This window comes from Pistacia vera, unplaced genomic scaffold, assembly GCF_008641045.1.
Source record: "Pistacia vera cultivar Batoury unplaced genomic scaffold, PisVer_v2 Contig505, whole genome shotgun sequence".
Lineage (NCBI taxonomy): Eukaryota > Viridiplantae > Streptophyta > Magnoliopsida > Sapindales > Anacardiaceae > Pistacia > Pistacia vera.
Window position 1 is genome coordinate 74,374 of NW_022196341.1, and position 27,473 is coordinate 101,846.

At 32.7% G+C, this 27,473-nt stretch overlaps 4 protein-coding genes and 1 pseudogene across 4 annotated transcripts; all 5 read right to left on the reverse strand.

Moving 5' to 3' along the window:
- Positions 1 to 4,668: 4,668 nt before the first annotated feature.
- Positions 4,669 to 6,069, reverse strand: LOC116105812 (ubiquitin-conjugating enzyme E2-17 kDa-like). The gene is made up of 3 exons (XM_031392218.1): positions 5,879 to 6,069; positions 5,685 to 5,812; positions 4,669 to 4,979 (listed from the first exon to the last, which is right to left on the reverse strand). Exons 1-3 carry the CDS (start codon positions 5,946 to 5,948, stop codon positions 4,869 to 4,871), a joined length of 309 nt encoding a protein of 102 aa, XP_031248078.1. The 5' UTR covers positions 5,949 to 6,069; the 3' UTR covers positions 4,669 to 4,868.
- Positions 6,070 to 7,364: 1,295 nt separating this feature from the next.
- Positions 7,365 to 8,081, reverse strand: LOC116105793. Its single transcript, XM_031392202.1, has one exon. The coding sequence runs from the start codon at positions 8,079 to 8,081 to the stop codon at positions 7,365 to 7,367; it is 717 nt and encodes a 238-aa protein (XP_031248062.1).
- A 1,287-nt stretch (positions 8,082 to 9,368) lies between these two features.
- Positions 9,369 to 11,864, reverse strand: LOC116105820 (probable inactive receptor kinase At5g58300). The gene is made up of 2 exons (XM_031392226.1): positions 11,558 to 11,864; positions 9,369 to 10,280 (listed from the first exon to the last, which is right to left on the reverse strand). Exons 1-2 carry the CDS (start codon positions 11,685 to 11,687, stop codon positions 9,652 to 9,654), a joined length of 759 nt encoding a protein of 252 aa, XP_031248086.1. The 5' UTR covers positions 11,688 to 11,864; the 3' UTR covers positions 9,369 to 9,651.
- Positions 11,865 to 12,130: 266 nt separating this feature from the next.
- On the reverse strand, positions 12,131 to 14,296 carry LOC116105807 (annotated as a pseudogene).
- Positions 14,297 to 19,555: 5,259 nt separating this feature from the next.
- Positions 19,556 to 24,095, reverse strand: LOC116105806 (probable inactive receptor kinase At5g58300). Its single transcript, XM_031392214.1, has 3 exons — positions 24,030 to 24,095; positions 21,745 to 23,094; positions 19,556 to 20,467 (listed from the first exon to the last, which is right to left on the reverse strand). Exons 1-3 carry the CDS (start codon positions 24,034 to 24,036, stop codon positions 19,839 to 19,841), a joined length of 1,986 nt encoding a protein of 661 aa, XP_031248074.1. The 5' UTR covers positions 24,037 to 24,095; the 3' UTR covers positions 19,556 to 19,838.
- Positions 24,096 to 27,473: the final 3,378 nt, after the last annotated feature.

Here is a 27,473-nt window from a genome sequence, read left to right on the forward strand (position 1 = left end):
TTCTTCCCAAGATTGTTCTTATACTAGTGGATAGATTATACCTAGAGTGCCATAAAGTCATTTCATTGATTTACCTTGCTTGTAGGTTTAGGGGATAATAGAGGGTCGAGGAGAATTGTGTGAGTTAGTCTCGTGTCGAACCAAAACCGTAGCGGCAACGTTTTTATTATAAAGTCTTTATTTGTTTTAATTTCACGTTTTTATTATTTGCATTTAGTTTGTTTAGTTTAATTAATCAAATTGCCAATTTCATTTCCACTACTCAAATATACATTAGGTTGTTAGTCTTGCTCTATGTGGATTCGACCCTGCTTATCGCTAACTACGGTATTTAGGTTTAATTTTGTGGCTGTGACGACCGGTTCGACAAAAACATGGAAAGAATTACTCTTCTTTTTTTGTTGTTAGCATTTCTAATGGAGCTCCAAGTATACTCTTCTTGGATGCTCGGCGTGCACCGTTTGGACCCTGGTCATGCACATCGAGTGCACCCCGAGCAAGAGCAAGAGTGTTAGAAGTTGTATTTGTCCCACATTACCAATTTAGCAGACTGGGTTGTATTTGTCCTACATCATCAATTTAGTAGATTAAATTATATTTGTCCTACATCGCTAATTTGGTAGAGTCTTATAATTTATATATGTGGTTGAGCTCCCTCCTCCATTTGTTTCTTTCTTTGCTGGAACATGAATTTAAAGAGGTAGACTTAAAAGGAGAACAAATTTTCCTTACAGTTGTTTCATTCTTTGCTTTTTGGATAGAATGTCAATTATTGATATGGTGCTAGAGTATAAGCTTGGGCTTTCTTAACATGACTCATTTGACGACTCAGTACATGGATGTCACAAGTCTTATTGGCATGGAATCTTTTCTACGTAAGGTGCAAAGTTTGTTTGTTCATACAGGCAACATCAATGTACTTGGAAAACAGTTTACACGGACAAAGTGATTTGCTATTACAACTTAGGATTGGCTCACTGATATGGACGTTGTATATCTTTAAAATGTTATATCAAAATATTTGTGTGTCCGAGTATGTAGAATCTGTTAGCGCATTTGTAGATTAATAGCTTCTAGTTGTGCCAATCGACCCTCGTATTAATTTTAATTTGATTGTTGGCTTTTCATGAAACCTAGATAAGATGGTTGTTTTTAGTGGACAAATGTGATATGGTTCGGTTGTACTAAAATTTGTAAAGAGAATGGTATAATATATAACATTTTTCATACAATTTGAGTGCAAAATGATTGGTTGGTTTAAACTAAGAATAAACTTTCATCTATCATCTTTTGCCACGTCAAATTGTATGAAAAATGTTGTATGTGTAATTTATTTTAAGTATTAGTTTAATAACGGTATAACTTTGTTTGGTTTGTCGGTTTTTGGTATGGGATATTTTGATATTTTTAAATGGTTTTATGATATATTTAATTTTAGGAGGTTTTTTAAAAATTAAAAAAAAAAATGATAAACGGTTCGGTTCGAATAAACCATGTGCCGAAAAATGGTATTGTTGTATCACATGGTTTCTAGAAAAGAATGAAACTTATATTTTGTGCTAATAATTGTATCATATGGAACCGTATGGTTTTATGGTTTTTTTTTTTTTTTTCCTTCATTCTAAACCATGTCCTAAAAATACCGTATTGTACCAACAGTTTCTAGAAAGAAAGAAAAAAAAAAAAAAAAGTCAAATGTAATAATTTTGATTTTAATATGACTTGTTTAATTGAATGAAAGAAAGAAGAGAAATTTATTTTCGATGGGCCAACTGAATAATGAACTTTTATGGCCAATCTGAATTATTAGCAAATAAAATCTAAACAGGCCCATGTAGTCTGAATTATATTGAGAAGCTTGCCTATAATTATTTTTGATGACTTGTTAATTACATATTATTCTCTATTAAAATCACATAAATGCATTTATATTTTTTAATTAAGTACCTACACACTTTTTCTTTTCTTTAAACATTATTGGCATCCACAAATTTGAGTTGTAATTTTATTTTTACATGTTTTATTCTTCTTAATCACCTTGGTTGTGACAAAATTTCATTTAGATATTATAATCGCCGCTTTATAACTATGATTGGATATATATTTTAAGTATTCATAATTTACTTTGCAATCAAATTAGGGTGTTTTTATTTTAATTTTAGGACAAATGTGAATGAAGTGAGGAGTATTGTTAAATTTAATTTTTTTTTTTATGAGTTTAGTTTGGAGTATAAACTTTTTCCCACCTAAGGTTTGCCCTAATTATATGTTTCCATCCAAAAGTTTCAAAATACCACTTTCTCACCCACATTTATTGCGCTAACACCCAACCCACTTCATTTTCTCAGTTAATATTTGACGAGTTACTAGGAACCAAGGTAGAAGGGTTTTTCTATAGTAGAGCTGGTAGATAAGTGGTGGTGATCGATTAAATTTGTCATCCGAAAATCAGCTAAGAATAAAACCCTAAATTTGGTGTGATCGTAATCGACTTGAAATTAGGTGCCGAAGTGCGAGGAGTTTTGTAAGAGGAGATCAGAGGTGATGGAGAAATTTTCGCCGTCAAAATCGACTAAATCAGTTTTGGGTATATGGAATATTCACTTTGATAGAAATTATTTTGAAATTTTTTGGATGAAAAAATGCCATTAAAGCAAACCTTGGGTGGAAAAAGTCGTTTACTTTAGTTTGATAAAATGTGGGGGTTGAATAAGTTAAATTAACCCATTCGTACATAGTTTGAACTGATTTTTAAATTGAGTAATGCTATGCTTACTCACGAACTTATTACCGCCTTACTCACATTTGTTAAATTTATATTATCCATACTATGCTTATGATATCTATACTATACTTTATATTTACACACATTGTAAGATATAGATCATGAATAAACATATATTTTGTTTTAATTTGCCTGCACTCTACTCAATTGTGGTGATTGGATGTTTACTTTTTCTGTTTTTCTTGAAAGTCTGATTGGCTGCAAATAATACGAGAACGTGACTCCAGATATGATATGGTTAGGAATTCTGTTCGGTGACTTTTTTTATACAACTTGGGATAGATAAACCCATTACAAATTGGCGAATCTACCAATAATAAATTACCTTATTGCATAAAATGTTGTATGAAAAAATTATAAATATAATACTACTCGTTATATTGAGTTGAATTAGTTCCACTTTTATTATTGACAACTCAACCCCCTACACGCCATATCGGCATTTTAGTAAAATAAAAAAGATCAAACCATTCATTAGTCATAAATGCAGTTACTTTTAAGTTTAATCAATAATAATAATCAACACGACAAGATACATTAAATTAACACATAAATCACATGATACACCCGAGGTATAAAAACTCTCCCTAATGCATAATTATTATCCAAAGCATAGGATACACACCTACTTTCACAACTATCGGTACAGTGGTTATTATTAATCTAAGTCCAACAATTAAAAAAATTACCACTTTTCATTTCAAGTATCCAAAAATAAAAATACACAAACATTACATTACAGTTGTTTTCCCTTTTTTTTAATGTATTCCCAAACAAAATATTCACAAGGAAACTGACAAAGTTCTTCCACACAACAGTCCCAATAGACAGAAACAGGAAAGACGATACTCTAGATATTTCTCCTAATTTTACCAAAATGAGAAGATCATGGACTCTGATTTCTATCCAGAGGCCGGCGCCAATTTATCACCATCACCCATTGCATATTTCTGAGTCCGCTCGAGCCGTGGCCTCATACTTGGTCTTGTCAGTCTTGTACATGTGGGCAATTTCAGGGACAGAGGATCATCCGGGTTTGGGTCTTTCAAAGAGAGCATATAGATAACACCTATAATCCAGATAATGTTTAGTTAATATGGAGGACTCAATAAAATCATCTTGGCAACAAATATTTGAGAATCAATTACCAAAGAATCTGCAACAGCGTTAAAACATATAAAACAAAACCTACATTATGCAGGCATGTTTAATATCATAACAGTGTTGTCCTTGCAATGGAGCTTCATAAGTCTTAAAGATATTTACTCCAGGTTGTCAAGCAATTTCCAGTGAGAACATTTGAAGATATTTTCATTTCAGTATCCAGTTAACTAATTTTGTAGATATCTGGATTAAATCCTTCTGATTTCAATATTTAACTCAAAACTTGTCCCTATTGTAGATACTCAGGATATTATTTATAGCCAGCGAGTTCTACAGTATAAATCATAGCATATGTATAAAACTGAACTCAAATAAATGAAGAGCTTCAAGAAAATATAGGTCTACTGTCACAATTAACTGCCTATAGATCAAGAAGCACATTGCTTGTAAAATAGATTTTATGAACATTGCCAAGAGCTCACTTTACCAAGAAAAAACTAAGAGATTACAACTGTTATCTTAACAATACATGGAGAAAATCTTGTATGAAGCCGGTGGGCTTCTCCATATCATCATCACACACACATCCTCTACATCTCTTCAACCTGACCTATGGCTGATAAGGATGTTTGACGTTTAGACAAAAACCTAGGGTATGGATAGTGATTATCATAAGTTTAGACAAGAGAATGCAAACATAGCATATGTGTTTAATTTATTAAACTAACAATATTAATCTATTAACCATGATGGTGTGTGCACGTGCTCATTAAAAACACAACCACGAGTAGTAAGGATAATGAAAAATATAGCCATATAAGTAAACTTCCTCATAATATTGTGAGGAACACTCACAACTCTACACATATTTGGTTAATTAAAGAAGACAAACCCCAACAATTAATTATGATGTCATATAAAATCGATAATTAAATTAAGCAGAATGATGATAAAAATAACAAGGGAGAAAATAGTAAAATCAAACCTTGGAAATTGTAAGTGCTGGACTCCACTGCTCCTTAAGAATATCTAAACATATACTGCCATTGCTATTAATATTAGGGTGGAAAACTTTAGTCCTAAATGCAACCTGAAACATATAATTTGAGAGCATTGTCAAGCCTATGCATACATAAAATACAAGGCCACATGTAATCAAGAAAGCAAAGCTGACTTCAAATTGAAAAAAAAAAAAAAAAACAAAAAAAAAAAAAATTTCCTAACATCAGTTTCTTAAAAGGTAAAATTTTCATAGAACATTACATCCCAACCTGAAGTGCAATCCGACAGCTAGGCAATATTATCTAGTTGTTGGACCACAAGTTTTTAGGGCATGTTTGTTTATACTTGAGAAAGACCACTCCTTTAACAGAAAATCAAAAGAAAAGAAAAAATATCTAGTAAAAGATTCTTTTGAGGTCTGAAATGGAAAAACAACTGAGCTCCGGCTGGAAATTGTTCTAACAAACGGATTTTGCCCAATTTTAATAAATCCCATTTAATTAAAACAATAATTACCTGCAATAAAATTATTGAATCTCTCAATAAACTACATTATAAAATACATGAGTTTCTGTACAGCTTTTCTTCTTCACTATTACCCAATTAAAAATTATGTATATTGTTTCGAAATGATGGCTAAAGCTCAAGAAAAATACCAAATTAGAAAATCATAAACTGCTCTAACACATCAAACAAACAAATTTCATATGCAATAGATACCCAAAACCTAAATTTAAAACATTAACGGATGATAATAGAAAAAATAAAAAAAGAATTGAAGATAAAAATTAACCTTAGGGGGCTTAAAAGGATAATCAGGAGGAAAATGAATAGAAACGAGAAAGACTCCGCCGGTATAAGGGCTATCAGTTGGACCCATAATCGTTGCTTGCCAGTGAAACATATCTTCACCAACCGGACCTACAATAAAAAATCTCATCAATTACCTCTATATATAAACAATTCTCATTCTTTTAATGTTATTACCTGCACTGCATGATGTTGGGGGATCCTTCTGTAAATCTTTGAGCTCCTTCAAGATGCGTTTGGACGCCATCAATGATCAAACTACTATAACTCTACAGATGATGATTCATTCAACAACCGCGGTTATGTAATATTTATAGATATTGAAGGTGAAGGAGAAGGAGTAAACACCTGCCTCTGCTTCTAGAATTTTCTCTCCGTAAGATCCACGCTCCTTTAATATTTTAAATAGATGGTTAATATCAATTTAGCCCTTTGAGTTTCTGAAATTATAATGGGGAGAAATTATTGTTTTTTATCAAATTAATGCCTCGAAGGTTTTGAAAATTAATTAATTGCCTTAATGGATTCAAACATATATAAGATAATGAGAATTGGGTGAAAGAATCGGGTTTATATTGTGTAGAGGAAAGGGAACATATTAATGAAATTTTAAAAGGACAAAACTTTTGTAATCTTCTAAAATGGGACAAATTAACAGCAAAATTTAGTAGAACAAATTAAAAGACTTTAATACCCTTCATAATCGCGATATATATATAGTGTTTAAATTACAAATTTAAAAATAAACTAAATTATATTTGCTCAGATACCCTTAGGCATTCTTTTCCTTTAATTTGAAGAAATTAACAAATTAAATTAAAAATTGAAGTAATTTTAATAATCTGAAATTTGAAGTTTAAAAAAATAAAATGAATTTGAAGATTATTAAAATTACTTCAATTTTTAATTTAATTTTGTTGGTTTTTTAATACTTGTAGTATTAAATGTCTTTATTTGTTAATTTGTAATTAAAGTGAATTATATGTGAGAATATTTAATTAAAAAATATTATATTTTAATAAGGCTATGCAGGATATTCGAAATGGGCTTCTTCTTCAATCTTCACCATCTGTCTATTGTTATTCATAAATTTATTTTGAAAAGATGATATGACAATGTTACTAGAGAATAATAATCTATTCAAATTTTTGTAGGCTGTTTATCAATAACAACGCATGAAGAACCGGATAAAACTCAATCTTTGGTTATAAATTAAAGACCTAATAAGAACATGAACATCCTTAATTCAAAGAATAGACTTTGACAAAGATAAAAGATATGAGCAAATTTCATGCATAAGAAATTGACAAAACTCGTGTCCAAGTAAACAAATCACGAATATTATCAAAAATCATACCAATTTCCAATTCGCTTTGCTACTAAAACATCCAAAAAATTACAAAAGTTTAATTCAACAGCCAAGAATATCATCATAACGTGCCTTAAGCTTCCAGCAATCGAGACCAGTAGTGCTGGCGCTGCCACCAAAATGATCATTTCTGATAATAAATCCAACTCCGGTCTTGTGCACTGCATGCATTTAGCCATTAATTACATTCTTTTTCTATATTTATGAAGCCATGGACTGCAATACTGATATGAACAGGCCATTTGTTTCCATGAAATTGTAATTTATGCTACCAAAAACTAGGAACAAATCAACTCAAAAATTCAAATACTTGAGATAAAACAGCTCAACATTACATTTAGTTCCGCTTCCTCCATCAGCTTGCTTAACACCTCCACATTTCGCCTCCATCTGCATCCTATACGTCTTCAATCCTCCAACATAAAATTTTACATATCCAGTTAATAATATATCGACAACCATCATGCTCCCATTAAAACTGTTCGGATCATCAACTTTAGAATTTCGCTCAGAGGTACTCATCACATTCAACGTTGTAACATTCCCCGTCGCCTGCGAAAACCCTTCCACATTAGCCTGCGCTAATATTTTTTGCAGCGAAGACATCTGAAACGCTAATGATCCATAGGACAAATAAACTCTCTCATTATTGTTGGTAAACTCGACGGTGAAATTTGAATCATAATTCAACGCCCTTTGCCCTATTGAATTAGGATGATTTGATCTTTGGAGTTTAGTAATTCTAATTTGAGGCAAAGCGGAACGGAGAATCGAACAAGAAGCGAAACCGAGGACGAGAAGAAGAAGAAGAAGAAGAAGAGTTGTTAAAGCCAAGCATGTCCATGAAAAACAAACAGAAAGGAAAGGAGGATGTCGGGGAGAATCTTTATGGATTTTATAATTGTGATTGATAATGGTTTCAGAGAAGGCAACGCGCTTCTTGTGTCGCCCCTGAGAATCTGTCAATGGCAATAACTTAGGATGATTGTTATTGGTTTCTGCAATCGCCATTGGCACAATCAAAACCAATGGACGTGGAAATGCTATATTTTGCATGTTAAATTGCTTCTTTCACCACCCCATTTTTTTTATATATAGGAAAATGAAAATCTACTTATTCATCCTGAGGTGGGGTTGGGGTTGGGGTTGGGGTTCACCCAAACTTGTTATCATTTTTATTTCTAAATTCTTGCTTGACAATTTTTATATATGGAGGAATTTAGTGTCTTAGATAAGGTTACTATGTATAGAAGAAATTATTGTATAGATAAGATTATCTTAGTATCCATTTAAGACAAACTGACATACTCATAAAATAAATCTGTTTGGAACAACTTGTTGCAATAGAACTTATAGAAAAAGAGTTTATCAGAGCAAAACTTATGAAAATAATAATTTTTATGGGAAATTCGTTAGTTGTTTGATAAGGAAAATGTAAAAATGTTTTCTAGTATTAATTTACAAAAGAAGGTTTTAACGTAATAATAAATCAAATCAAATTTATTAAACAAAATAAGGATATTTTTAAAATTATAACACGTTGAATAAACTCAAAAAGAACTTATGGGATATGCTCAAATTTTGAATTTCTCTTACAAGCCGTAATATAACTTATTTTAATTTTTATAAACGCTTTTGAATGCAACTTAAAATTTTTTTATAAGTGTAAATAAGCTCCTTTAGCCATTAGATAAGACCAACCAAACATGCTCTGAGTATAAAAATGAGTAAACGATTTTTCCTCACCCAAATAATGGTTTAATAACACTTTCCACCCTCAAACTTTTAAAATATCATTTTATTACCTAAATTTATATTCCGGTTCCAATTACGACAACATTGTGACCCCACACCACCACTATTTTCTTCCCCGATCATCACTTATCAAAACCCCTCAAACCCTACTCTCACCAACCTTGCTAATCGCAGACAATCGAGTTATTAGGGTTTTCATAACCGCCCCTCCCAAGTCAAATTCTGATTAATTTCAACCACAAAAGTTCAATCTTCCACTATCAAAAAACTCATCGATCTCATATCTTCAAAAGCCCCAACAGCTTGGAACGAATTTGCTTCCTGTTCACCACCAAAATATAAATTTGGATCATTAAGTAGTATTTTAAAAATTTCATTAAACCATTATTTGGGTGAGAAAAAGTTGTTTGTAAAACTTACATTAAGTTTCCGGAATGTGGGGAATAATAGTTTGGCTAAACCCTAGCGGTGAATAATTAATTTTCTCATATATACATATAGTGCCTTGATAAACTTATAGAAAAAGCTGTTTGGAGTCTCTGGACAGATTAACTAACATTGATTGAAGGTCATCAAATGATTCACAAAGTTGAAATGAAAATTATTACAACAAATTTTTAAATGAAAAACCCATCAAATGAGTTGAAAAAAAGGAAAAAAATAAACCTACATTCCTAAGAAAAATTGCACAATTGAACAGATTCACACTGTACGAAGCCACCACAGATGCATCAAAGTTCCAAATAATGCTTGAGAAAACATCACTATGATCTCCCCATAGAAAATACTGAATCTTGAAATAATTAGGCACAAATTTTGTAAACAATCATGGAGTCTGCACATTTGAATCCTTTGATTTGTTCTCTTCAGATGACGGCCGGTTTTCCGAGTCAGATTGCCGGATTTCTTCAATCATTCTAACAACTTCATCCATATTAGGCCTCATGTCTGGCACTTTTGCCACACAAGCCATGGCAATTTGCAACATCTGCACCATCTCTTCTTCAATGTTCTGGAATCTCATCAACTCGATGTCAAAAACCTCAGCTGTCCATTCTTCCCTAACAACAGACTGAACCCACCTCGGAAGATCGACCATATCATCACGGCCTGGAGACTGGAGTGGCGCTTTTCCAGTCAGCATCTCAAGGAGAAGAACACCAAAACTGTACACATCTGATTTATGACTGTGCTTACGAGTTTCAATCACTTCGGGAGCACGATAGCCTGCACTCCGAGATGGAGTTGCAGGAACATTCATAAGAGGGGTCAGGCCAAAATCAGAGATGCAACCATCAAGATCTTGGTTGAGAAGGACATTTGAGGATTTAATATTTCCATGAGTGAATTTTGGGCCACCCATGGAATGAACATGAGTGATTCCTCTTGCAGTCCCAAGGGATATCTTTATTCTGGTGTCCCAGTCAAGTGGCGCTCTTCCAGCTCCCCGGTTTCCTGTCAACAAATATATAATGCAGGGTATAAGAGAATCCTCCAGATGAAACAGCTGGACTAGACCAAGGCAGATTTCTAAAATAACAGACCATTGTAAAGAAGGTAGCAGAAATCCCATGTACTGATGGGTGGTTCTGCATAAATGATATAAATCCTAATTAATACGCCTCAAGTTCTGAAGAATATCCAATCTTTTTTATTTAACTTAGATTATCTGGAAGTTAGTATCATCCAGGCTCAAGTCCTAAAAATATCCAAGCTTTTCTATATAACTTAGATTATCAGGAAGTTAAAATCATCCAAGTTGCATTTTCATACTTTCTTATGGAAGCAATTTCACAGTCAATTACTTTCCCGGGATTTAATAATTTCTGAACCATCAACACTGAAATCCATCCGTACCATAAAAACGTACTCCTGTTTCTTCCAAGTAATCAAGCCATGTCAAATATAATGGTAAGAATCCTATGTCACTACACAATCATCAAATCCGTCACATATCCTTGGAAACTTATTTTTATCCTATACCAAATTATAATATTGCAAGTCACTATGTAACCATGATAACAACATTAAATATTTAAGTCACAATTTGTCAACTAATTTAGAGATCATATATCTGCTGATATGATGAATCATTTCTAAATTGAGTCATAGATCTCCCACAACATAAGAAAATAAAGTAGTCATCAGTTCGATTATCAAGCTACTATCTCAAGCATACTCCCATTTTTAACAGGTTAAAAAAATCTCTAAACTACAGATCATTTTTCCACAGTCAAATCACTACATAATGCCACATAGAATAGGTTTGTTGTCATTTTATTTTCTAATTTTCACTCATTTTAATATGATAAACTTCCAGCAATAATACATGTTTATTCATAAGCATAGTAATATTCATATTCATATTGCCATATATCTATTTCCTCATATTTGGGTTATTAAAAACTTCCCGAGTTAATAATAAAACACCAGTATGCTAGAGTCCACATTGATAAATTGTAAGATCTAAACAGACTACCTTTTTACATATGGGGGATTTTTCAATAGTCTCACAATAGTCAAGTATAAAGATATGAACTCTTGACTCCAAATATGAAGATAAGGGTAGTAAATTTCATAGGTTTACGTGTCATAAACATGGCAAGATATCTCTTTGTCAGTTTTCAAGGTAACTCTAAATTTTAAAACAAAATAAAGCTTCCTAGTTACTCCTTCATTCTTAATTATTCTTTGACTTGAATAAAAGAAACAGAGTAGCACAAAAAGCATACCATGCAAAAGTGTTGATAAGTTGCCACTTGAATAATAATCATAAACCAATAACTTTTCATCCTTTGAGTAGTAATAAGCACGAAGTGGCACAACATTTGGGTGTTGCCCAACCCTTCCAACAGTCTCCATTTGCTGTTCAAAGTCCCTCTTGCCCACAACCACTTCCTTTAACCTTTTAACCACTACTGTCGTTGATTCCTCCAGGACAGCTTTATATGCTGTGCCATAACTACCCTTACCCAGCACTTCAGCTGAAGCCCTTAATAAATCCTCAAGGTCAAAATTATAAGAGCAACCTTCAAAGAAAACCAGGAAAAATTAACCACTTTTCTTTCAAGTATCCAAAATAAAAATACAAGCAAACATTACATTACAGTTGTTTTCCCTGTTTTTTAATGTATTCTCCAAACAAATATTCACAAAGGAAACTGACAAGTTATCTTCCACACAACAGTCCCAATAATGAAAAGAAACAGGAAAGACGATACTCTAGATATTTCTCCTAATTTTACCAAAATGAGAAGGATCATGACTCTCTGATTCTTCCAAGAGGCCGGGCGCCATTATCACCATCAACCCATTGCATATTTCTGATCCAGCTGCGAGCCGTGGCCTCATACTGGTCTTGTCAGTCTTGTACATGTGGGCAATTTCAGGGAACAGAGGTCATCCGGTTGGGTCTGTCAAAGAGAGCATATAGATAACAGCACCTATAATCCAGGATAATGTTTGTTTAATTGGAGGCTCATAAAATCATCTTGGCAACAAATATTTGGAATCAATTACCAAAGAATCTGCAACAGCGTTAAAACATATAAAACAAAACGCTACATTATGCAGGGCATGTTTAATATCTAACAGTGTTGTCCTTGCATGGAGCTTCATAATTCTAAAGAAATTTACTCCAGTTGTCAAGCAATTTCCAGTGAAGGATACATTTGAAGATTTTTCATTTCAGTATCCAGTTAACTAAAATTTGTGATATCTTGGATTAAATACTTCTGATTTCAATATTTAACTCAAAACTTGTCCCTATTGTAGATACTCATGATATTATTTTAGCATCAGAGTTTACAGTATAAATCGATAAGCATAAATGTAAAACTGAACTCAAATAAATGAAGAGCTTCAGAAGATAATAGGTCTACTGTCACAATTAACTGCCTATGATCAAGAAGCACATTGCTTGTAAAATAGATTTATGAACATTGCCAAGAGACTCACTTTCCAAAGAAAAACTAAGAGGATTACAACTAGTTTATCTAACAATAACATGGAGAAAATCTTGTATGACGCGGTGGCTTCTCCATATCATCATCATCACATCCACTCTACATCTCTTTCAACCTGACCTATGGCTGATAAGGATGTTTGCCGTTTAGACAAAAACCTAGGGTATGGAATAGTGATTATCATAAGTTTAGACAAGAGAATGCAAACATAGCTATTGTGTTAAATTTTATAACTAACAACGTATATTATCTATTAACCTTATGGTGTGTGCACGTGCTCATTAAAAAACACAAACCAAGAGTAGTAAGGATAATGAAAAATATAGCCATATAAGTAAACTTCCTCAAATATTGTGAGGAACCTCACACTCTACACATATTTGGTTAATTAAAGAGACAAAACCCCAACAATTTAATTATTTGTCATTAAAATCGATAATTAATTAAGCAGAATGATGATAAAAATAACAGGGAGAAGAAAATGTAAAATCAAACCTTGGAATTGTAAGTGCTGGACTCCACTGCTCCTTAAGAATATCTAAACTATACTTCCATTGCTATTATATAGGGTGGAAAACTTAGTCCTAAATGCAACCTGAAACATATAATTTGAGAGCATTGTCAAGCCTATGCATACATAAAATACAAGGCCACATGTAATCAGAAAGCAAGCTGACTTCAAAATTAAAAAAAAAACGAAAAAACAAAAAAATTTCCTAACATCAGTTCCTTAAAAGGTAATTTTCAAGAACATTACATCCAACCTGAAGTGCAATCCGACAGCTAGGCAAGATTATCTAGTTGTTGGACCACAAGTTTTTAGGGCATGTTTGTTTATACTTGAGAAACCTACTCCTTACGGAAATCAAAAAAAAGAAAAATATTTAATAGAATCTTTTGAGGTCTGAAATGGAACAACTGAGCTCCGGCTGGAAATTGTTCTAACAAACGGATTTTGCCCATTTTAATAATCCCATTTATTAAACAATAATTACCTGCAATAAAATTATTGAATCTCTCAATAAACTACATTATAAAATACATGAGTTTCTGTACAGCTTTTCTTCTTCACTATCCCAATTAAAATTTGTATATGTTTCGAAATATGGCTAAAGCTCAAGAAAATACCATTAGAAAATCATAATGCTCTAACACATCAAACAAACAATTTCATATGCAATAGATACCCAAACCTAAATTTAACATTAACGGATGATAATAGAAAAAATAAAAAAAGAATTGAAGATAAAAATTAACCTTAGGGGGCTTAAAGGATAATCAGGAGGAAAATGAATAGAAACGAGAAAGCCTCCGCCGGTATAAGGGCTATCAGTTGGACCCATAATCGTTGCTTGCCAGTGAAACATATCTTCACCAACCGGACCTACATAAAAAATCTCATCAATTACCTCTATATATAAACAATTTTCTCATTCTTTAATGTATTACCTGCACTGCATGATGTTGGGGGATCCTTCTGTAAATCTTTGAGCTCCTTCAAGATGGTTTGGACGCCATCAATGATCAAACTACTATAACTCTACAGATGATGATCATTCAACACCGCGGTTATGTAATATTTATAGATATTGAAGGTGAAGGAGAAGAGTAAACACCTGCCTCTGCTTCTAGAATTTTCTCTCCGTAAGATCCACGCTCCTTCAATATTTTAAATAGATGGTTAATATCAATACCCTTTGATTTTCGGAAATCTAATGGGGAGAAATTATTGTTTTTTATCAAATTAATGCCTCGAAGGTTTTGAAAAATTAATTGCCTTAATGGATTCAAACATATATAATAATGAGAATTGGGTGAAGAATCGGGTTTATATTGTGTAGAGAAGGGAACATTAATGAATTTAAAAAGGACAAAACTTTTGTAATCTTCTAAAATGGGACAAATTAACAGCAATTTGCTGTTAATTTAGTAGAACAAATTAAAAGACTTTAATACCCTTCATAATCTCGATATATATGTAGTGTTTAAATTACAAATTTAAAATAAACTAAATTATATTTGCTCAGATACCCTTAGGCATTCTTTCCTTTAATTTAAGAAATTAACAAATAAAATAAAAATTGAAGTATTTTAATAATCTGAATTTGAAGTTTAAAAAATAAAATGAATTTGAAGATTATAAAATTACTTCAATTTTTAATTTAATTTTGTTGTTTTTTAATAGTTGTAGTATTAATGTCTTTATTTGTTATTTGTAATTAAGTGATTATTGTGAGAATATTTAATTAAAAAATATAAATTTAATAAGGCTATGGAGGATATCGAAATGGCTTCTTCTCAATCTTCACCATCTGTCTATTGTTATTCATATTATTTTGAAAAGATGATATGACAATGTTACTAGAGATAATAATCTATTCAATTTTTGTAGGCTGTTTTCAATAAGAACCGGATAAAACCAAATCTTTGGTTTTCATTAAGACTAATAAGCAACAAGACTTTGACAAAGATAAAGATATGAGCAAATTTCATGCATAAGAAATTGACAAAACTCGTGTCCAAGTAACAAATCACGAATATTATCAAAATCATACCAATTTCCAATTCGCTTGGCTACTAAAACATCCAAAAATTACAAATTTTAATTCAACACCAAGAATATCATCATAACGTGCCTTAAGCTTCCAGCAATCGAGACCAGTAGTGCTGGCGCTGCCACCAAAATGATCATTTCTGATAATAATCCAACTCCGGTCTTGTGCACTGCATGCATTTAGCCATTAATATCTTTTTCTATATTTATGAGCCATGACTGCAATACTGATATGGGCCATTTGTTTCCATGAAATTGTAATTTATGCTACCAAAAACTAGGAACAAATCAACTCAAAAATTCAAATACTTGGATAAAACAGCTCAACATTACATTTAGTTCCGCTTCCTCCATCAGCTTGCTTAACACCTCCACATTTCGCCTCCATCTGCATCCTATACGTCTTCAATCCTCCAACATAAAATTTTACATATCCAGTTAATATATATCGACACCATCACGCTCCCATTAAAACGTTTCGGATCATCAACTTTAGAATTTCCTCAGAGGTACTCATCACATTCAACGTTTAACATTCCCCGTCGCCTGCGAAAACCCTTCCACATTAGCCTGCGCTATATTTTTTGCAGCGAAGACATCTGAAACGCTAATGATCCATAGGACAAATAACTCTCTCATTATTGTTGGTAAACCGACGTGGAAATTTGAATCATAATTCAACGCCCTTTGCCCTATTGAATTAGGATGATTTGATCTTTGGAGTTTAGTATTCTAATTTGAGGCAAAGCGGAACGGAGAATCGAACAAGAAGCTAAACCGAGGACGAGAGAAGAAGAAGAAGAAGAAGAGTTGTTAAAGCCAAGCATGTCCTGAAAAACAAACAGAAAGGAAAGAGGATGTCGGGGAGAATCTTTATGGATTTTATAATTGTGATTGATAATGGTTTCAGAGAAGGCAACACGCTTCTTGTGTGGCCCTGAGAATCTGTCAATGGCATAACTTAGGTGATTGTTTTTGGTTTCTGCAATCGCCATTGACACAATCAAAACCATGGACGGAAATGCTATATTTTGCATGTTAAATTGCTTCTTTCACCACCCCATTTTTTTTTTATATAAAAAATGAAAATCTACTTATTCATCCTAAGGTGGGTTGGGGTTGGGGTTCACCCAAACTTGTTATCATTTTTATTTCTAATTCTGGCTTGATAATTTTTATATATGGAGGAATTTAGTGTCTTAGATAGTTACTATGTATAGAAGAAATTATTGTATAGATAGATTACTTAGTATCCATTTAAGACAAACTGACATACTCATAAAATAAATCTGTTTGGAACAACTTGTTGCAATAGAACTTATAGAAAAGAGTTTATCAGAGCAAACTTATGAAAATAATAATTTTTATGGGAAATTCGTTAGTTGTTTGATAAGGAAAATGTAAAAATGTTTTCTAGTATTTTTACAAAAGAAGGTTTTAAACGTAATAATAAATCAAATCAATTTATTACAAAATAAGGATATTTTAAAATTATAACACGTTGAATAAACTCAAAAGAACTTATGGGATATGCTCAAATTTTGAATTTCTCTACAACCGTAATATAACTTATTTTAATTTTTATAAACGCTTTTGAATGCAACTTAAATTTTTTTTATAAGTGTAAATAAGCTCCTTTAGCCATTAGATAAGACCAACCAAACATGCTCTGAGTATAAAAATGAGTAACACGTTTTTTCCACCCAAATAATGGTTTAATACACTTTCCATCCACCTCAAACTTTTAAAATATCATTTTATTACCTAAATTTATATTCCGGTTCCAATTACGACAACATTGTGACCCACACACCACCACTATTTTCTTCCCCGATCATCACTTATCAAACCCCTCAAACCCTACTCTCACCAACCTTGCTAATCGCAGACAATCGATTTATTAGGGTTTTCATAACCCCCCTCCCAAGTCAAATTCTGATTAATTTCAACCACAAAAGTTCAATCTTCCACTATCAAAAAACTCATCGATCTCATATCTTCAAAAGCCCCAACAGCTTGGAACGAATTTGCTTCCTGTCACCACCAAAATATAAATTTGGATCATTAAGTAGTATTTTAAAATTTCATTAACCATTATTTGGGTGAGAAAAAGTTGTTTTAAAACTTACATTAGTTTCCGGAATGTGGGAATAATATTTTGGCTAAACCCTAGCGGTGAATAATTAATTTTCTCATATATACATATAGTGCCTTGTAAACTTATAGAAAAAGCTGTTTGAGTCCTCTGGCAGATTAAGAAAGAAAGAAGAGAAAATTTATTTTCGATGGGCCTAACTGAATAATGAACTTTTATGGGCCAATCTGAATTATTAGCAAATAAAATCTAAACAGGCCCATGTAGTCTGAATTATATTGAGAAGCTTGCCTATAATTATATTTTGATGACTTGTTAAATTACAATATTATTCTCTATTAAAATCACATAAAATGCATTTATAGTTTTAATTAAGTACCTACACATCATTTTTCTTTTCTTTAAACATTATTTGGCATCCACAAATTTGAGTTGTAATTTTTATTTTTACATGTTTTATTCTTCTTAATCACCTTGGTTGTGACAAAATTTCATTTAGATATTAATAATCGCCGCTTTATAAACTATGATTGGATATATAATTTTAAGTATTCATAAATTTACTTTGCAATCAAATTAGGGTGTTTTTATTTTAATTTTAGGACAAATGTGGAATGAAGTGAGGAGTATTGTTAAAATAATTAAATTTTTTTTTATGGAGTTTAGTTTGGAGTATAAACTTTTTCCCACCTAAGGTTTGCCCTAATTATATGTTTCCATCCAAAAAGTTTCAAAATACCACTTTCTCACCCACATTTATATTGCGCTAATACCCAAAACACACTTCAGTTTCTCAGTTAATATTTGACGAGTTACTAGGAACCAAGGTAGAAGGGTTTTTCTATAGTAGAGGCTGGTAGATAAGATGGTGGTGATCGATTAAATATTTGTCATCGAAAATCAGCTAAGAATAAGAAACCCTAAATTTGTGGTGATCGATAATCGACGTGAAATTAGGTGCCGAAGTGCGAGGAGTTTTGTAGAGAGGAGATCAGAGGTGATGGAGGAAATTTTCGCCGTCAAAATCGACTAGAATCAGTTTTGGGTAATAATGGAATATTCACTTTGAGTAAGAAAATTGTATTTTGAAATTTTTTGGATGAAAAAATGCCATTAAAGCAAACCTTGGGTGGGAAAAAGTCGTTTACTTTAGTTTGATAAAATGTGGGGGTTGAATAAGTTAAATTAACCCATTCGTACATAGATTTGAACTGATTTTTAAATTGAGTAATGCTATGCTTACTCACGAACTTATTAACCGCCTTACTCACATTTGTTAAAATTATATATGATATCCATACTATGCTTATGATATCTATACTATACTTTATATTTACACACATTAGTAAGATATAAGATCATGAATAAACATAATATTATTGTTTTAAATTTGCCTGCACTACTACTCAATTGTGGTGATTGGATGTTTACTTTTTCTGTTTTTCTTGAAAGTCTGATTGGCTGCTAAGAAATAATACGAGAACGTAGGACTCCAGATATTGATAATGGTTAGGAATTCTGTTACGGTGACTTTTTTATACAACTTGGGATAGATGAAACCCATTACAAATTGGCGAATCTGACCAATAATAAATTACCTTATTGCATAAAAATGTTGTATGAAAAAATTATAAATATAATACTACTCGTTATATTGAGTTGATATTAGTTGCCACTTTTATTATTGAAACAACTCAACCACCCCTACACGCCATATCTGGCATTTTATAGTAAAATAAAAGAAAGATCAAACCCATTCATTAGTCATAAATGCAGTTACTTTTAAGTTTAATCAATAATAATAATCAACACGACAAGATACAATTAAATTAACACATAAATCACATGATACACCCGAGGTATAAAAAGCTCTCCCTAATGCATAAATTATTATCCAAAGCATAGGATACACAATCCTACTTTCACAACTATGCGGATACAGTGGTTATTATTAATCTAAGTCCAACAATTATAAGAAANTTGTAAAACTTACATTAAGTTTCCGGAATGTGGGGAATAATAGTTTGGCTAAACCCTAGCGGTGAATAATTAATTTTCTCATATATACATATAGTGCCTTGATAAACTTATAGAAAAAGCTGTTTGGAGTCTCTGGACAGATTAACTAACATTGATTGAAGGTCATCAAATGATTCACAAAGTTGAAATGAAAATTATTACAACAAATTTTTAAATGAAAAACCCATCAAATGAGTTGAAAAAAAGGAAAAAAATAAACCTACATTCCTAAGAAAAATTGCACAATTGAACAGATTCACACTGTACGAAGCCACCACAGATGCATCAAAGTTCCAAATAATGCTTGAGAAAACATCACTATGATCTCCCCATAGAAAATACTGAATCTTGAAATAATTAGGCACAAATTTTGTAAACAATCATGGAGTCTGCACATTTGAATCCTTTGATTTGTTCTCTTCAGATGACGGCCGGTTTTCCGAGTCAGATTGCCGGATTTCTTCAATCATTCTAACAACTTCATCCATATTAGGCCTCATGTCTGGCACTTTTGCCACACAAGCCATGGCAATTTGCAACATCTGCACCATCTCTTCTTCAATGTTCTGGAATCTCATCAACTCGATGTCAAAAACCTCAGCTGTCCATTCTTCCCTAACAACAGACTGAACCCACCTCGGAAGATCGACCATATCATCACGGCCTGGAGACTGGAGTGGCGCTTTTCCAGTCAGCATCTCAAGGAGAAGAACACCAAAACTGTACACATCTGATTTATGACTGTGCTTACGAGTTTCAATCACTTCGGGAGCACGATAGCCTGCACTCCGAGATGGAGTTGCAGGAACATTCATAAGAGGGGTCAGGCCAAAATCAGAGATGCAACCATCAAGATCTTGGTTGAGAAGGACATTTGAGGATTTAATATTTCCATGAGTGAATTTTGGGCCACCCATGGAATGAACATGAGTGATTCCTCTTGCAGTCCCAAGGGATATCTTTATTCTGGTGTCCCAGTCAAGTGGCGCTCTTCCAGCTCCCCGGTTTCCTGTCAACAAATATATAATGCAGGGTATAAGAGAATCCTCCAGATGAAACAGCTGGACTAGACCAAGGCAGATTTCTAAAATAACAGACCATTGTAAAGAAGGTAGCAGAAATCCCATGTACTGATGGGTGGTTCTGCATAAATGATATAAATCCTAATTAATACGCCTCAAGTTCTGAAGAATATCCAATCTTTTTTATTTAACTTAGATTATCTGGAAGTTAGTATCATCCAGGCTCAAGTCCTAAAAATATCCAAGCTTTTCTATATAACTTAGATTATCAGGAAGTTAAAATCATCCAAGTTGCATTTTCATACTTTCTTATGGAAGCAATTTCACAGTCAATTACTTTCCCGGGATTTAATAATTTCTGAACCATCAACACTGAAATCCATCCGTACCATAAAAACGTACTCCTGTTTCTTCCAAGTAATCAAGCCATGTCAAATATAATGGTAAGAATCCTATGTCACTACACAATCATCAAATCCGTCACATATCCTTCGAAACTTATTTTTATCCTATACCAAATTATAATATTGCAAGTCACTATGTAACCATGATAACAACATTAAATATTTAAGTCACAATTTGTCAACTAATTTAGAGATCACATATCTACTGATATGATGAATCATTTCTAAATTGAGTCATAGATCTCCGACAACATAAGAAAATAAAGTAGTCATCAGTTCGATTATCAAGCTACTATCTCAAGCATACTCCCATTTTTAACAGGTTAAAAAAATCTCTAAACTACAGATCATTTTTCCACAGTCAAATCACTACATAATGCCATATAGAATAGGGTTGTTGTCATTTTATTTTCTAATTTTCACTCATTTTAATATGATAAACTTCCAGCAATAATACATGTTTATTCATAAGCATAGTAATATTCGTATTCATATTGCCATATATCTATTTCCTCATATTTGGGTTATTAAAAACTTCCCGAGTTAATAATAAAACACCAGTATGCTAGAGTCCACATTGATAAATTGTAAGATCTAAACAGACTACCTTTTTACATATGGGGGATTTTTCAATAGTCTCACAATAGTCAAGTATAAAGATATGAACTCTTGACTCCAAATATGAAGATAAGGGTAGTAAATTTCATAGGTTTACGTGTCATAAACATGGCAAGATATCTCTTTGTCAGTTTTCAAGGTAACTCTAAATTTTAAAACAAAATAAAGCTTCCTAGTTACTCCTTCATTCTTAATTATTCTTTGACTTGAATAAAAGAAACAGAGTAGCACAAAAAGCATACCATGCAAAAGTGTTGATAAGTTGCCACTTGAATAATAATCATAAACCAATAACTTTTCATCCTTTGAGTAGTAATAAGCACGAAGTGGCACAACATTTGGGTGTTGCCCAACCCTTCCAACAGTCTCCATTTGCTGTTCAAAGTCCCTCTTGCCCACAACCACTTCCTTTAACCTTTTAACCACTACTGTCGTTGATTCCTCCAGGACAGCTTTATATGCTGTGCCATAACTACCCTTACCCAGCACTTCAGCTGAAGCCCTTAATAAATCCTCAAGGTCAAAATTATAAGAGCAACCTTCAAAGAAAACTAGCTTGTTTTTCTCTGGTTCTTGCACCCCACTTCCAAACTCCTCTTTAGGCTTCTCACCCCTGCTACTACTAGAAGCCTTCCCTTTAGATACACCATTGCTTTGATTATCTTTTTTCTTCAAACAGCAAAATAAAATAATTAGAGCTAGAAAACATAGTGCGACGGCTCCTCCTACAGCAATGGCGATGATAGCACCCAATGCTAGTTTCTGTTTGGAGCTTTTTTTTCGGGGTAACACAGGGGGTGGAGAAGAAGTAGGTGATGGAGAAGGTGGAATAATGGAGCACGCTTGTAGTGGTGGTCCACATAAGAAAGAGTTTCCTATAAAAGAGGAATTGGGGAACTTTTTAAGGGACAGTGGGATTGAACCGTTAAGATGGTTGTAGCTTAAATTCAAGTGCCTGAGCTTAGTGTCATTTAATGTGGGAATGGGTCCAGAAAGGTTGTTGTTCTGAAGATTCAATCCAGTGAGTTGGGTCAAATTTTTTATGCTCTGCGGAATGTTTCCCGTTAAGGAATTGAATGAAAGATCCAATACAGTGAGTTGTGGTGAAAGGGATGCAGGAATGTCACCAGAGAAGTTATTATGTTGGAGAAAGAGGTAATGCAGAGAAGGAAGGGAGACAATATCAGAAGGTAGACTACCAGTTAGTACATTAGATCGAAGGCTTAAAATCCTAAGGGCATCTAGTTTCCCAAGAGTGTTGTTTGGAATAGGGCCTACAAGTCCAATTCCTGGGAGCCGGAGTGCAACCACACGAGTATCATCCTTTGTGCAAGTGATGCCCACCCAAGACTGGCAGATGGGATTAGTAGAGCTCCAGTTGAGTTTCCTTAGATGGGGAACCTCAGCTGCAAAATCAAGAAGGGCTTGTCGATCCGAGTTCAGGTCTGTAACAGCTGAAGCAAACAGATTGACTATGATAAATAGGAAAGCAAACACTGAAGTGAATTCTAACTTCATGAGGAGTTGTTTGACACAGGGTATCTGAAATTGAATGCCGTAACAGAAAGGAACCCGATGGAGGCCCTGAATTCCTGGTAAACCACAGAGCAACATTAGACACCTAGAAACACAAATCAACAACCACTAATAGAAAGAGTAAATAAATAATCAACAGGAATCTTTACAAGAAAAGAAAACAAGCTCCATCTATGGACAAGCCAAAACAATAATAACTACAAAGATTCGCAATTGTAAAAGCCAATGCAACAAATCTTTTCGTTAATTTTCCAAATGATAGAGATGGTGCTAATTTTCCCAAACAACAGAAATTATACAGGAGAATTCTTCCCTCGATTTCTTTCTGATCTATAAAGTATTAAAGTTATAAAACCATAAAAGTTATATTTTTATGCTTAAAAATATATGCACAGAAATAAAGCATTGCCTACTTCTGCTGCTAAAATGGAGCAATTTTTTTTTTTTTTTTTTTCCCATTAAAAATACACAATACTGAAACCCAAAAGTACTTGTTCAAAGCTAAGAAATTTAATAGCTATTTCAACCATTGAGGGACTGAAACATCTACATTCAGATAACATAATGAATTAGGGAATTTATCAACTTTTTCATTAAAAAGTTATCTCAAATTTAAAAAAGAAAAAGTTTGTTAAAAATACATAAAAGTAAGCATTATCAAAAAGCAGCAATACAAACAAAGAAATAATAATAAGTGTATGAAATTTAAAGCTCCATTACAAATACATCTAACTTTACCAATTACACAACAAGCACAAAACTTTCAATACAAAAAGAGTTTTAAATTCTCATAAACAACAAAAAATTATGACAATGCAAGCAACATAACACTAAACCCACAAAAAAATTTATAAACGTATATTCAGAAAACGGATTTTTTCGTAAAATAAACCACATTTACATAATCAATCAAAAACCCAGAATGACCCAGATCTACCGAGTGAAAAAGATGAAAAATTTAAAACTAAAAAAATGTAAATTGAAAGTGTACCTGTCATCCAATAATGAGTTGACAGGTCAACTCAGCTTGAACATTAGAGGTAAAACTGAAGAGTCTATGCAATAACATTTGCTCAGGAATGTAGGAAGTGGAGTTCCAGATCCAGCATTTGAGGTTGAACTAAAAAAAGTGAAGTGGGAAGTAAATTAAGATGAATTGGAGACACGTGGGGATGATGTGAGACATGTTAGAAGCAGTTGTTTTGAGCTGGCTAGAGGTTAAAGAAGAGAGAATTTTGTTAAAAAAAAAGAAAGAAAGAAAAGCAATGGGGTTTGACTGACGATGAAGAGAGTGAGAGAGAGAGTGAGAGAGAGAGTGAGAGTGAGACTTTCTCTCTTCAACACCTTTTAATGTTTCTTCTTTAAAGTCAAGCTGTGTGTAGCCGTTTACTTGTAGTATTATGCCTTCACATTTCTCTCTTTTTCTTCTTTTGTTTTTTAATTTGAGGATTTGCATTTTACAAGAACCTCCCATAAGGTTTTCAGAAACTACAACAAACTCCCATAAAGTTTTTGAAATAGGCATTCACCTCACTTGCCTTTTTGTGAATTTATGTTGATTATTGCATAATAATCACCTATAGGAGCTCTACGTCACTCCAAATATTCATTCACCTATAAGAGATTTACATTGTAAATAAAAGTTTAACATCCCTTAAATATGTTATTTGGAGGGTTTACGCCAATGACCCTCCTCGCCAATTAAGGGTGTTAAAAAAAAAAAAATGCAAAAACCGAATCGAATTTTTGGTTATTCGAAAAACTGGTTCGGTTCAAAGAAAATAAAAAACATAATTTTCGATTCGGTTACCGGTTTAGAAAAATACGGAAACTGGTTAACCAAAACTGGTTAATTATAAAAATATTAAATTAAAAATACATTAAATATTAAATTAAAACTGGTTAATCGATTTGGTTTCAATTCAGAAAAATTCCTAAACTAAAAAACCAGCTCGATTTACAAAATCAATTAACTAGTTTTGAACATCCCTATCACCAACCTCTTGATCTTGTTTTGTGCGGTAGATTTGACAAAGAGAAGAGGACCAATTGCCTTAAATATGTCCATGTGTGAACTCCCATGGGTGGTGTTGAGAAGGGACCATTGGAATATGAATTCATTTAATATAAGAACTACTTTAAAGTTTTGAATACCATTTTCCTTGGCTAAGTATACAGTGTATTAAATGAGAGCATTCAAGTATAGCTAGCTTGATTGGTTACCTTAGAATACGGCAACCCAACCAATTAATGACGCAAGGCAAAATGCTTTAAATTTAGAGGTGACTCTATTTCCTTGAGGTTGAGGAGAGGAATATCCAACTACTCTATTTTATTTTTTTTAATACTCTTAACAACTCCCACCAAATCAATTTAATTCATGTTTTTATAACCATGCAACGTGGATCCTTGTACTGATTATTCATAGGTTGTTATCTTGTCTCTTTGAGCTCATATAAAAATACATAAGAGATGATTAATTAAATTTATCCAATAAAAAGAGATATGTTTGAAAGGTTTAACTTAGTAACTTAAGGTATAATATTTATTATTAAACTACAACTGTGTAGCCAAATGGTAAAAGAATAAAAGAGAATCTAAGTTTATATGGTCTCTCAAGTTCGAATCCTCACAACCCCTGATAAAAGTGGTCATTGACATTTTTACCTGACTGACAGTTTCAAGATCTTTAAAAATAATTGAGGTGCGCGTAAACTAGCTTGAACACTCTTGGTGATAAAAAAAAAAAAAAAAAGCTTTGTTAGTTATTATTTATGCTTAATGTTAAATGTGGTGAATGATAATTAAGTTACAACTTAGATTGATGGATGTTTACAACCAAGATGAATCATTTTCTATTGCTTTGAATCAACCAATCTAACCTATATAACATATCCATGAATGACAAGTTTTAACTCTTTATTGATCATCATTCCATGACTTGCATAAAATTAATGTATCCTTTATTAACTAATCATTGGGTATTTATACCAAAATATGTTTACCTTTTAATTACAATTATACCCTTCTTTTTAATGGTTAAAAGTTTAATTTTACAAATACATTTTGCTAACCTCATTAATTTTGAGACTTAAATAGTTAAATGCATGGGTAAATGAGATATTTTATAAGATTTACATTTTGTTAAATAAGATATTGTCTTCATCATATAGTGCTAAAAAAAATATTTTCCTCATTACGTTGATAAATAATATAAAATAAACGATTTCGATGCTTTGGATGAAAGTGATTAAATTTTCGTTAGTTGCAAGGAAGCAAATCAGAAAGCATATACTTCATGTTAACGCAATCAAATTTCTTATTAATTAATAAATAAATAATCTCAAAATTCAACCAAAAATTACAAAATCATCATTATCTAATTTAATTTTCTATCAAACCATATATACCTAGACAAAATCCAATGTGTTACATTGCAATAAATGTAATAAATCCAACTAAAAACTAATGTATCCAACATAGGGGTGTAATCAAGCCAAACCGAGCCGAGCCGAGCCGAGCTTTGGGCTTATCGAGCTCAGCTTGGTTGCTACAATATTGAGCTCAAGCTCGACACTAAAAAATTGAGCTTGGGCTTAGGCTCGAGCTCGACCAAAGATCGAGCAGGTGGAGTGTTGTGTGCGAGCTTGAGTGGCAGGCACTAGGTGTGGCCTTTTATTGAACTTCTGGTATGCTTGTTGGAAAGAGGTGGAGTTAAGACCGTTTGGGGTTGCTAGCGACCGGAAAAACAACAACACAACCACCAACACTTTGAAATCCCTTCAACAATCAACAAACTTCCAAACAAACACAAAACAAAACTCCAAACGAACAAGGTCGCAAGCAAACTTGAAAAAACCCAAGTGTTGTCGGTCGGAAACAAAAGAAAGGAAGAGGAGAAAAAAGAAAAAGAAAGAAAGGAGAAGGAAAACTAGAGAAATATGAAAAAAGAAAAGACGACGAAGGAAAAAGAGGGGCTAAAAGAGAGACATAAGAGATAAGAAAAAAATTATAATATATCAAGCTCGGCTCAGTTTGCGAGCTTGACGAGTCGAGTGGTGGCGTGTTCGAGCTCGGCTCAACAAGTCAACATTGTAGTCGAGTCACTAGACAGAAGTCAAGCCGAGCCCAAGCTGTTCGCGAGCAACTCAGCTCGGCTAACACCCCTAATCCAACCCAAATTGAAAATCAAATTTTCAAATTTTTTTTATATATAATTTGAATAATTTCCTTCCAGCATGATCATTCTGAAATTGTAAAAAATTGTGTACTAATTGCATCATGTACTTTTATTGCTAAATTAAAATTGAGCTTAAAATGATTATAGATTTGAATATTAAAATCATACATTTGCTGATTTTCAAGTGTTAGACTTGATAAATAATAATAATAATAATAAGTTATTAAGAAGAACTTTGAAAGAATGAAGTTGAAA